The sequence below is a fragment of the Oncorhynchus kisutch genome, linkage group LG24 (genome assembly GCF_002021735.2).
Source record: "Oncorhynchus kisutch isolate 150728-3 linkage group LG24, Okis_V2, whole genome shotgun sequence".
NCBI classification, from domain to species: Eukaryota; Metazoa; Chordata; class Actinopteri; order Salmoniformes; family Salmonidae; genus Oncorhynchus; species Oncorhynchus kisutch.
This window is the reverse complement of record NC_034197.2, coordinates 21,484,581-21,497,617: the sequence shown is the minus strand read 5'-3', so window position 1 is coordinate 21,497,617 and position 13,037 is coordinate 21,484,581. Positions and strand designations below refer to the sequence as shown.

The following is a 13,037-nucleotide window of genomic DNA, read 5'->3' as shown; positions in this document are numbered from 1 at the left end:
AGGCAATATTAACCAGGTGAAATTGTGTCACTTCTCTTGTGTTCATTGCACGCAGAGTCAGGGTATATGCAACAGTTTGGGCAGTCTGGCTCGTTGCGAACTAATTTGCCATAATTTTACGTAATTATGACATAACATTGAAGGTTGTGCAATGTAACAGGAATATTTAGACTTATGGATGCCACCCGTTAGATAAAATACGGAACGGTTCCGTATTTCACTGAAAGAATAAACGTTTTCTTTTCGAAATGATCGTTTCTGGATTTAACCATAATAATGACCTAAGGCTCGTATTTTTGTGTGTTATTATATTATAATTAAGTATATGATTTGATATTTGATAGAGCAGTCTGACTGAGCGGTGGTAGGCAGCAGCAGGCTCGTAAGCATTCATTCAAACAGCACTTTTGTGCGTTTGCCAGCAGCTCTTCGCTGTGCTTCAAGCATTGAGCTGTTTATGACTTCAAGCCTATCAACTCCCGAGCAGGTTAGCGGGGTGCGCTCTAATAGCGTTTCAATCGGTGACGTCACTCGCTCTGAGACCTTGAAGTAGTTGTTCCCCTTGCTCTGCAAGGGCCGCGGATTTTGTGGAGCGATGGGTAACGATGCTTCGAGGGTGGCTGTTGTCGATGTGTTCCTGGTTCGAGCCCAGGTAGGGGCGAGGAGAGAGACGGCATTAATCGGTATCGGCCTTTTTTTGGTCCTCCAATAATCGGTATCGGTGTTGAAAAATCATAATCGGTCGATCTCTAGATTCTTTGCAGCAATTCAACCATGAAAGCCTGATTCATGCAGTCTCCTCTGAACAGTGGATGTTGAGATGTGTCTGTTACTTGAACTCTGTGAATAATTTATTTGGGCTTATTTATTTGGGCTGCAATCTGAGGTGCAGTTAACTCTAATGAACTTATCCTCTGCAGTTGAGGTAACTCTGAGTTTTCCTTTCCTTTTGCAGCAATTCAACCATGAAAGCCTGATTCATGCAGTCTCCTCTGAACAGTGGATGTTGAGATGTGTCTGTTACTTGAACTCTGTGAATAATTTATTTGGGCTTATTTATTTGGGCTGCAATCTGAGGTGCAGTTAACTCTAATGAACTTATCCTCTGCAGTTGAGGTAACTCTGAGTTTTCCTTTCCTATGTCCTCAAGAAAGCCAGTTTCATCGTAGCGCTTGATGGTTTTTGCGACTGCACTTGAAGAAACTTGAAATTTGACCCTCATGTCTTAAAGTAATGATGGACTGTTGTTTCTCTGTGCTTATTTGAGCTGTTCTTGCCATAGTCTTTTACCAAATAGGGCTATCTTCTGTATTCCACCCCTACCTTGTCACAACACAACTGATTGGCTCAAATACATTAAGAAGGAAATAACTTCCACAAATTAACTTTTAACAAGGCACACCTGTTAATCCAGGTGACAACCTCATGAATCTGGTTGAGAGAATGCCAATAGTGTGCAAAGCTGCCGTCAAGGCAAAGGGTGGCTACATTGAAGAATCTAAAATATTTTGATTTGTTGAACACTTTTTTGTTTACTACATGATTCCATATGTGTTATTCCAGAGTTTTAATGTCTTCACTATTATTCTACAGTGTAGAAAATAGTTGAAATAAAGAAAAACCCTTGAATGAATAGTTGTGTCCAAACTTTTCATTGGTACTGTAGGTCCTGACTGATGTCATTGCATGCCTCATCCATGGCCAGAAGGACAGTGGTACAGATGATGGATCTTAATTTGAGCCAGGTTCACATATCAGGAAAATAATCCTGCAGTTGTGTTGTGCAGGAAAATTCCTGCAACAACAGGAGAATCAAGTTAAGATACGGTATATGTAGACTCATGGGGAAGGCAATCATATATCTTCCACCTGTATTGTAATCACGTATTGTATTGTACTTATGTATTGTAGTGGTCCTGTCCGTGGCTCAGTTCGTAAGAGCATGGCACTACCAACACAAGTTGTGGGTTTGATTCCCACTGGGATCACATCCGAAAGTATGCGGACTCACTGTTGTCACTTTGGATAAAAGCGTCTGCTACAGAAATTGCCCGGCCAATACAGGACTGTATTAATACATTACTGCAATATCATATTTTATGTTTCCACTTTACGGACCTATATTTTCGTTATGTAGTTCTCTAAATTTGTAGTAGACAAACGTGTTTTTAAAATCTCTACTGTAGGTTTACCAAACTGTAAAGTGATTATCAATCAAGAGCAGTTACATTAAGTAATAGTCAAATGTATTTTAACAAGTGAGAAGAGAATCATATAAAAAGTAATGAGAGCATTGTATTGTTAAAGGCAATTACTTAATATGAACATGTACTGCAATGTGAAACATGTATTTCTAGACACTGATTACGTTTGGTGAGAAAGTGAAAAGTGTGATATTGTGTGTTCATCAATTAACAATGTACTTTGAGTTTTGAAACAACTGCCTTTTTGATTATATTTAAAAAAAAAACCTTTGTAGGAAGAGTTGTAAAAAGGTACCACATACTTGTGAAAATTGAAAAAAAATATGGTATTAACTGAATGATAATTATATAGGACTGATAACTGACTCACCCAGAACTGTTAACCGTACTGTTTGATGAGTGACTTGCCCATACGACCTCTAACATAATTACCACACTGATACATTGTATACATACGTCTTGTACTGTGATATAAAATAGATCCATTACAACATTGGGAAGTAGGAACACTGGGGACACATACATTCTGTGGTGTTCATTCAGTGCAAGGCCTGAAATACGACTACTATACCCCAAACACCTAGTGATTCTAATCAAATCTACAGTACACTCTCTTCACCATTCTGATGATGTCATCTGCTATGTTTTACTTCAGTAACACTCCTGGTTTGACTGGGTTTTACACACATTGTTTTGGCAGTGCTTGTTTTCATATGTGTGCGAATAAGAGAGAGAGGAAAAGACTCAGTCGGGCCCAAAAATTGGATGCAGCAGTAGGTTGAGCAACTCGTCATGGTTAACTTCAGATTCATCATATTTGATACGTCCTACAGTAGGCCTACAGATGCAGGATCTTAATTTGATCACCCCCAGGATAACTTTCCTGCATGCAGGACATTTCATACTTGTTGTGTATTTGAGGTTTTAAAAGGGATATGAAGTTTGTAATTTCCACTTTGAAATTACAGACTTGACTTTCCCTTATGAAAAACGTATCAACCCCTTGAAAAATGTCCATTAATTATAATCCACATACTGTAACAATTCACATTTCCTGTTGCTGCAGGATTATTTTCCTGCTGTAGCAAACTGGCTCAAATTAAGATCCTACATCTGTATACCGTTATTATTATTCTCACAATGTAAAGCTGTTGGTTAAAATATTAAGTTATTTGTTCCATTATTCGTTTTAGTAACTGTTTCATTTTTTCACTACACTCAGCATGACCTTGTGTCCCTAAAGCACGGCGTGTTTCTGTTTTGAAGTCACAACAACTACTGATATTTTGCTAGTTACAGTACTAGGTAGCTCTGCTCATGGGGAATGGCATTCACTACATTTTGATTTAAATGTATTTATTCTTTATTTTTTCAGGGTAATCTATTGAGGCCAGGGTCTCATTCTCAAGGGCACCCTGATCACAGTAATACAATGTGAAACAAAACAGCAATCAATACAACAACAAAAATACAGCACAAAATGTAAGGAAAACTGTTACATTCCACAGTTAATGGGTCTTCAATCAACACTTTAAATTACCCAAGCGGCACCAGAGCATAGAAAATGTAATGACTTTTGTACATTTTTCCAACAGTGAGGTACATTAAAATTAAAAGAGGATTTACCTAATTCGGTGGAGACCTGAGGTACCTCAGCCAACCTTTTGATACAGAATGCAGTGATGAGTATTACAACTCTGTGCTAGTATAAGCGTCAGTGTGGTTGCTCCGCCGTGGCAGAGAGGACCGACAGGCTTCAGCACCACTCAACACAATGGCCTCTGCCTGTGAAGCTGCCCACGACACATACTTCACACCTTATTGTTGGTTTGCCATGGGAAGAAGATAATTTGACCGCTAACAGATGGAGGTCGGGAGGTGGAAAAGTTAAAGGTCACTACAAGACGTGTGATCCAGAATGATCCAGTTTGGAAAGATGGGCTACTGTAGTTCATACGGCATCAATGTGGCTGAAACAGATGTTATTGCGGGTGTAGCCAAATGCTTGTGTTCCCATCTCCAACAGTGCAGTAATATCTAACAATAGGCAACAATGCACACAAATGCCCTTAGGACCCTGAAACAAAGTGGCCATAAGTGCTATCTTCCAAGAGAGAGACAACGTTGGATTCTCATTTTAATGATGGAGACGAATGATTAGATTGTGAGATTGTCGCTGCTTTACAAATGGAACATTGCTATGGGAAGTGAAATAATTTATAAGTGACTGTTCCCCGCTATCCTATTACCACAAACCAGCGGAAACTATGTCTCAGACTATATAGCACTCAGTGAATTTCATTTAAGTCGTCAACTCTGCATAACCTTTGCATGATTCTACTCTTAGGTGATGCAGTTGTATAGTAGTGTAGGCATACCCAGCATATTGTAAGTAAGTACATCTCAACATGCCTGTTTTAAGACTAGCCTTCCCTTCCCCACAGTGTAGAAACAGCCTCAGAGGGTCCATTAGTCCTGACCTTGATGGCCAGCAGGTGTGTCCTTTTTCAAACAGTCAGCCCTCGGTCCCACCCTTGCCCAAAGATATTGGATTTTCGGGATAAACCCACTTGGAATGGGATGAGAGGAGCCCTGAGAATAGAAGCCCGCTGCCCTCCCTGTCCTCCCTACGCACACCGAGCGGCCGGAATCCCAGGCGCTCCGCGGAGCGGTGACGGACGGAATTCTACGGATTGTTTACAGATCAGTCACACAGCTGCGAGAGAGACAGACAGACGGCCACACTTCACCACCTAGTTAGAGGGCCAGATAACGGCACCAAACACATTCACATACCCCTCGCTGCTGCCCTCTCTCTTCTCTGATGTCCACACTCACATAGTGTAACGGTTTTCCTCCTCTTCTTATGAGGAGTATGAAGAATCGGACCAAAGCGCGTGGGAAATGTTCATGTTATTTTTATTTAAACTGAACACAAAACAAAATAACAAGAGAATGAACGAAAACGAAACAGTCCTGTCAGGTGTAGAAACACAAAACAGAAAACAACTACCCTCAACCCATAGTGGGAAAACAGGCTGCCTAAGTATGGTTCTCAATCAGAGACAAGGACAGACAGCTGTCCCTGTTTGAAAACCATACCCGGCCAAAAACAAAGAAATACAAAAACATAGAAAAAAGAACATAGAACGCCCACCCTAGTCACACCCTGGCCTAACCAAAATAGAGAATAAAAAACCTCTCTATGGCCAGAGCGTGACAGTACCCCCCCCCCCCAAAGGTGCGGACTCCGGCTGCAAAACCTGACTCTAAAGGGGAGGGTCCGGGTGGGCCTTCTTATGGTGGCGGCTCGGGTGCGGGACGTGGACCCCACTCCACCTCAGTCTTGGTCCACTTAGGTGGCGCCTCTGGAGCGGGGACCCTCGCAGCGGGCCCCGGACTGAAGACCCTCGTAGAGGGCGCCACTGGACTGAGGGGCGCCTCTGGATTGAGGGGCTGCGATTCTGGCAGCTCCGGAGTGAAGGGAGGCTCTGGCGGCTCCGGAGTGAAGGGCGGATTCGGATTGAAGGGCGGCTGTGGTGGCTCCGTAGTGAAGGCGACTCTGGCGGCTCCGGAGTGAAGGGCGGCTCTGGCGGCTCCTGACTGACGGGCGGCTCTGGCGGCTCCTGACTGACGGGTGGCTCTGGCGGCTCCTGACTGACGGGCGGCTCTGGCGGCGCCGGACTGGAGGGAGACTCTGGCGGCGCCGGACATGCGGGAGAACCTGGAGGGAGGAGACGGAGAGACAGCCTGGTGCGTGGGGCTGCCACAGGACCCACCAGGCTGGGGAGACCTACAGGAGGCCTGGTGCGTGGAGGAAGCAACGGATGGACTGGGCTGTGGGGGAGCACTGGAGCTCTGATGCGCAGCCTTGGCACCACTCCTCCAGGCTGGATGACCACTTTAGCCTGGACCCTCCAGAGTGCAGGAATAGGTTGAACCGGGCTGTGGGTGAGCACTGGAGATCTGGTGCATACCACTCGCATCTCTCCCTTAGGCTTAATGCCCACATTCGCCCGGCACGGGCGGAACGCAGGCATAGGGCGCACTGCACTCTCCCAGCGCCCCGGAGACACAGCACGCAGAGCCGGCGCAGGATACCCTGGGCCGAAACGGCGTACCGGAGACCAAACACGCTGAGCTGGCACAACACGCCCTGGCTGGATGCCCACTCTCGCATGGCACTTGCCACTGGCCTATAGTGCTCCGGGCTATGAGCGCCAACTGGCGACACTGTGCGCTTGACCGCATAACACGGTGACTGACCAGTACTGCACTTCTTCCAGTAAGCATGGGGAGTTGTCTCAGGTCTATCGCCTGAGGGGGGCTGCCTCTCGTGCCTGTTGCGCTGCCTAACCTCATATCGCCACCGCCCAGCTCTCGCTGCCTCCAGATCTTCCTTGGGGCGGCGATATTCCCCAGCCTGTGTCCAGGGTCCCTTGCCTTCCAGTATCTCCTCCCATGTCCATTTCTCCAGATATCGCTGCCTCTCGTTACCACGCTGCTTGGTCCTTTCTTGGTGGGTAGTTCTGTAAAGGTTTTCCTCCTCTTCTGACGAGGAGTATGAAGGATCGGACCAAAGCGCAGTGTGGTAAGTGTTCATGTTATTTTTTATTTAAACTGAACTTAAATAGAACGCCCACCCTAGTCACACCCTGGCCTAACCAAAATAGAGAATAAAAAGCCTCTCTATGGCCAGGGCGTGACACACACACACACACACACACACACACACTAAGGGTATGCATATACTCTCTCAAGTGTATGGTCATTCATGATGATATATCTGCCATATATGCATCTCTACTACATAAGATGCATTGTCATATACCTACGTAAATGTAGACCTAACAGGTTTGTGGTTAACTAATATCCATGTATTTTGAAAGGGTTACATTATATTTAAATGTGTTTTAGTACAACTAGGATGTTTCTTTCTTACCTCGAAGTAAACATTTTTGTTTTCCAAGCACAAATGAATCCTCTTTTTGTGGAACTTAGTGTGAGCTAAATGAAGGTTCTGCTTCCATGTAGGTTTACAGTGAATACCTTTCGGATAAAAAGGTAAAAAAAGATTCTCTCCATTGAGCATCGTCCAAAGCCTGTTCCCAGAACCTTGGCCAGCGTATGACCGTGACCTTACACCACTATGGCTCAAGCTATTTTCATGTATTTAAAGTTTCGGACGGAGCCCAGACAGGTTAGCAGTTGGAAGGGCAGTAATACCTGGTGAGATCAAAGTGTGTCTGGTATGGGGCTAACGTGAGTCATTTATAGATACTCCCCCCAAGCCTCCATCGCCAAACTAACACCCACTCACGTATAGTTGGAGGGTGGCATTGTCTTCACGCCCTCATAACCAGAATTTATGTCTAAAGTCAACGAGCTGCTCTCCCTGCACCCCCCTCATGAATATGAGGATTGAAATTGTCCGTCCAATAGAGAAGTGCCATTATCCTGTGTTATTTTAGACGGTTGACCATAAAACACATTACTTTGGATTGTGGCGTGGTATCTATCCCCATTGTGACGGGCCAGTAAATCTGAGCTAGAACCCAAACTAATAGAGACAATAAGATACTTGATAGACACACACACACACACACACAGAGACAGCTGAACCCATCTTTAATTTCCCCACCTGCTTCAGTGCCTTGGCTCACCTCACACTTATAAAGAGGGAGGTGTTTGGCTCCCTCTACTGTTTAATGCGTCATGGTACATTAACATTGTCTGTCCTTGATGCTTCTCAAGCCAAGTCCAAGGTATTTCCTGTCCCCAAATGTATTCTGATCAAAATGAATTATGTCTGTCTGTCTGCCCATCTGTCTGTCTGTCTCTGTCTATCTGTCTGTCTGAATGTTTGTCTGTCTCTCTCTGTCTGTCTGCATGTCTGTCGGTCTGTCTCTCTGTATCTCTCTCTCTCTCTCTGTCTGTCTATGTGTCTGTCTGTTTGCCTCTCTGTGTGTGTGCTGGTCCAGAGCTGTTGGAGACGCGGACGGCACGGCCCTTCTCCTTCTCCTTCAACACCAGTGACTACCGCATCCTGCACATGGACCAGGACCAGGGCCGTCTCTACCTGGGCAGCCGGGAGTACCTGGTGGCCCTGGACATGCACAACATCAACAAGGAGCCCCTCATAGTAAGAGCAAACACTATAATGACTCCTATGATAAATATTCCATAGAGATACATATTATATCTGATTAGATTTTCCTGACCAATATGGCCGTCCTGTATTCCTGTTTCCAGGAACCATTCTAGGGTTTTATTTACATGTATGTGGTACATTTTCAAAACTCTTAGTACAAAACTCTTAGTACAAAACTCTTAGTACAAAACTCTTAGTACAAAACTCTTAGTACAAAACTCTTAGTACAAAACTCTTAGTACAAAACTCTTAGTACAAAACTCTTAGTACAAAACTCTTAGTACAAAACTCTTAGTACAAAACTCTTAGTACAAAACTCTTAGTACAAAACTCTTGTAGACTTATAATGCAGCAAGTCTCATATTCAGAACTTTTTCTTGTGCATTAATTTTGCTTGAAGACATCTTTCACAGCACAACCATTGATCCAAAATATAAGTAAACTTTGAAATACCATGACAACATTGATTTTAATCACCAAAACACATAGTGATATCTTCTCAATTTAGTTATTTTAATAACCAGTTAATCCAATGGCTAAAAATGCAATATACATGTTCCAAAATTGCCCTTTGAATGTAATATGCTACAGTACTGTAAATTCAAGAAATTTACAGTTTTTCATTAGGCAATACACTTGCACTATCCATTAATATGGACTGAACATCAAATTTCTATCCCATGTGTGATCAAAAAAAATGACAGGCCTCTCTCATCTTTTTAAGTGGGAGAATTTGCACAATTGGTGGCTGACTAAATACTTTTTTTGTACTCTTCTTCCTTCAGATTCACTGGCCGGCCACTACCCAGAGGAAAGGAGAGTGTAGAATGACTGGAAAGGGTGGGCAGGTGAGTGCCCTTTACCTCTTGACTTTTAGCTTTGATGTATGAAAAGTGCTACACAAATTCTGCTGTTGTTGTTGTATTTATGTAAAGTATTTACAGTGTATTGTAACTCTGTTCCCTCTGTACTAATCAGGGGGAGTGTGCAAACTTTGTGCGTCTGATTGAACCCTGGAATCGCACACACCTATACACCTGTGGCACAGGGGCCTATAAGCCTATCTGCACCTTCATCAACAGAGGATGGAGAGCAGAGGTACGGACACACACATGCACACAGACACACACACACAAACATTCCTACCTCCATATATTGTCCTCTCTGTGCAGGAGTACCTGTTTAGGCTGGTCCCTGGCTATGGGGACTCAGGGAAAGGGAAATGCTCATATGACCCTCGACAGGAGAACGCTGCGGCCCTTATCAGTGAGACCTCTTCTTATCTGTTCATCATTACAGTTCCCACCACAATCCTCCCTTATGGTACCTATAGCCATTATCATAATCCATTGTGCTGTTTCCTTCCCTGTATACAGATGGGAATCTGTATGCAGGGGTCCACGTTGACTTCATGGGCACGGATCCGGCCATCTTTAGAACCCTGGGGGACAGACCTGCTGTCAGGACGGAGCAATATGACTCCCGCTGGCTGAATGGTGAGTTGGCCCCTCTGACTCACAGGTGACACACTGAGCAACCCATGACTGCTTTTCCCTGAGAAAAAGTCAGCCACACCAGTCTGTGCCTAGGTACATCGCTTATATTTCTCTCTCCCACTCTCTTGCTTACCCTCCTTTCTCAAATGGACTAATCTCCCTCACTTCGTCTCCAGAGCCAGTGTTTGTTAAGATCCAGCAGATTCCTGACAGCTCAGAGAGGAATGATGATAAACTCTACTTCTTCTTCCGGGAGAAGAGTCTGGATGGTGCCGGGGGGGCCAGCCCCAGTGTCCTGGCCAGAGTGGGCCGAGTATGCCTGGTAAGAGACCCCTGTATATATCCCCCCTGACCGCACAAAGACACACGCACGCACACAAACACACATTTTGAAAAAACGTTATGAAACAGAAAATACACTGAGTATACCAAACATTAGGAACACCTTCCTAATATTGAGTTGCACCCCCCGTCTTTTGCCTTCAGAACAGTCTCAATTTGTCAGGGCATGGACTCTACAAGGTGTGGAAAGTGTTCCACAGGGATGCTGGCCCATGTTGACTCTAATGCTTCCCACCCTTTGTGTCAAGTCGGCTGGATGACCTTTGGGTGGTGGACTCATTCTTGAAACACACGTGAAAAGCATGAAAAACCCAGCAGTGTTACAATTCTTGACACAAACCGGTGCGCCTGGCACCAACTACCGTACCCCGTTATTTTGTCTTGCCCATTCACCCTCTGAATGGCACACATACACAATCCATGTCTCAATTCTCAAGGCTTAAACATCCTTCTTTATCTATTCTCCTCCCCTTCGTCTACACTGTAAGGGATCAATAAGGGATCATAAATTTCACCTGGACAGTCTGTCATGGAAAGAGCAGGTGTTTTTAATGTTTTGTACACTCAGTGTAAGTCTTCATATTAAAGTTATGGTAATACCTTCGTTTCAAAGGATCTTCTCCCATTTTGTGCCCACTGAACACACAACCATTGGACCCTAGAATGCCAAATGGTGGTGGTGATGATATTGAGTGATCTTGCAAATGTAAATGTGTAAATGATTCCAAACTTTGTTTCACCTCCCCAGAATGATGATGGGGGTCAGAGGTCACTGGTCAATAAGTGGACGACCTTCCTGAAAGCTCGGCTGGTGTGCTCAGTGATAGGGAGCGATGGTGTGGAGACTTATTTCGACGAGCTGAGTGAGACTGCTTTTCATTGCTACTGTAATGACAGCAGGCTGCAATTAAATCAATTGCAGATAAAGGAAAAGCACAATGCTGCTTTACTCTGAATGTTTACAGCCTTTGGCCTTGTTTTGACACTTGTTTATAGAAAAGGCACTGTTACACCTGCAGTACCTGTCAAAAGTTTGGACACCTACTCATTCCAGAGTTTTTCTTAATTGTTACTATTTTCTACATTGTAGAATAATAGTGAAGACATTAAAACTATGAAATAACACATATGGAATCATGTATTAACCTAAATATATTTTATATTTGAAATCTAAAATATATTTTGATTTGTTTAACACTTTTTTGGTTACTACATGATTCCATATGTCTTTTTTTTCATAGTTTTGATGTCTTCACTATTATTCTATAATGTAGAAAACAGTTTAAAAAAAATGAAAAACCTTGAAGGAGGTGTGTCCAAACGTTTGACTGGTACTGTATGTCAACATGCTTCTTTTCAGAGGATGTCTTCATTCAGCCAACACAAGACCTTCGCAATCCTGTCGTGTACGCCGTCTTTTCCACTGCGGGGTAATATATCACTTGAATCATTCCAAAATGTTGCCCACGACCATACATTCTATGTCCTTTGTTAGTGCTGAACTGAAACCATAGCCTGCAACACCCAGTAGTTATCTGCGACTTGAAGTTTTAGAACCTTGGGTAGTTTATTTTGACGACTCTCTTCCACCACCTTTCCACCTCTTTCCTTAGTTCTGTGTTTAAGGGCTCAGCCGTGTGTGTCTACTCTATGTCCGACATCCGCAATGTCTTCAATGGCCCTTTCTCACACAAGCACGGACACAACTACCAGTGGACCCCCTACACTGGAAAGATCCCCTACCCTCGCCCTGGAACAGTACGTACACTCAGTCCCAAATACTTCCAGGAAATACTGGGATGTAGCAACATGATAATGAGATAACAGATTAATGAATGGTAGATGATTTGACTACTTGATAGTAGTAAATTATGGATAGTGTTTTTTGAGTATCGTATGTCCTCTATAGTGTCAAAGTTGTTAAATCTAGATCAACAAATAATCTATAGAAAGAATGTGCCAAACTGTCATTGTCTGTGTGTGGTCAAAATCAAATAATTCCCATGATGCAACATACAGCAAGATGTGCTACATGACGGTCATATTAATTTGTGCACATCGTTGTGTAATGGAAAACAATAGGATGCAGATTTGATAGACAAGTCCTGATATTCCTTCCCTGTTTCAGACTGTTTTCTTCCATTTAGTGCCTACTGAACATGATCTAGTTCAACCAGAGCTCTCTGTCTTCTTCATCTACAGTGTCCAGGAGGAACGTTCACCCCAGGCCTCCGCTCCACCAAGGAGTTTTCGGATGAGGCGGTGAACTTTGTGAGGGCGCACCCCCTCATGTACCACTCTGTCTACCCCATACACAAGAGGCCTCTGGTGGTGCGAACGGGGGTGGACTACCGCTTCACCTCCATCGTGGTGGACCTGGTGGATGCTGTGGACGGGAGGTATGAGGTGCTCTTCCTGGGCACTGGTGAGTCACGCTGCAAGCCAGGTTCTTCCTCCTTTTTACTGAGGGGGAAAATCAGGGGCCCTATGTATCAAGCATCTCAGAGTAGGAGTGCTGATTTAGGATCAGTTTGCATCTCATATTATTGCCTTTTAGATCACAATGAATAAGATTACATGGACAGGGGGTGGATCTGATTCTAGATCAGCCTTTATACTCTGAGACGCTTGATACATACGGCCCCAGATTGGGTCAAATCCTAAATTGCGATGTGTGTGTGTGTGTACAGCTGGAAGTGGATAATTCATGCCTTGATAATAGAAATCATAATTTGATTAATATCAAATCATCTTCACGTACCTCAAGTTAGGAGTTAGCTCTCAGTTAATCATTTTCTTTGAGCTCAGTATCTTCTTCTAGGTTATTTAGGCTATCTGTGGTAC

The 13,037-nt window shown here is 43.9% G+C and overlaps 1 protein-coding gene across 1 annotated transcript in view; it reads left to right on the top strand.

The window, feature by feature from the left end:
• sema3gb (sema domain, immunoglobulin domain (Ig), short basic domain, secreted, (semaphorin) 3Gb) overlaps window positions 1-13,037 on the top strand; it is a 46,899-nt gene that overhangs the window by 27,175 nt on the left and 6,687 nt on the right. Inside the window, exons 3-12 of the mRNA XM_020459690.2 lie at window positions 8,186-8,346; window positions 9,141-9,203; window positions 9,334-9,453; window positions 9,528-9,621; window positions 9,732-9,851; window positions 10,028-10,173; window positions 10,942-11,056; window positions 11,554-11,623; window positions 11,807-11,951; window positions 12,396-12,618. Coding sequence (XP_020315279.1) covers window positions 8,186-8,346; window positions 9,141-9,203; window positions 9,334-9,453; window positions 9,528-9,621; window positions 9,732-9,851; window positions 10,028-10,173; window positions 10,942-11,056; window positions 11,554-11,623; window positions 11,807-11,951; window positions 12,396-12,618 — 1,257 coding nt within the window. The remainder of the gene's footprint in view (window positions 1-8,185; window positions 8,347-9,140; window positions 9,204-9,333; window positions 9,454-9,527; window positions 9,622-9,731; window positions 9,852-10,027; window positions 10,174-10,941; window positions 11,057-11,553; window positions 11,624-11,806; window positions 11,952-12,395; window positions 12,619-13,037) is intronic.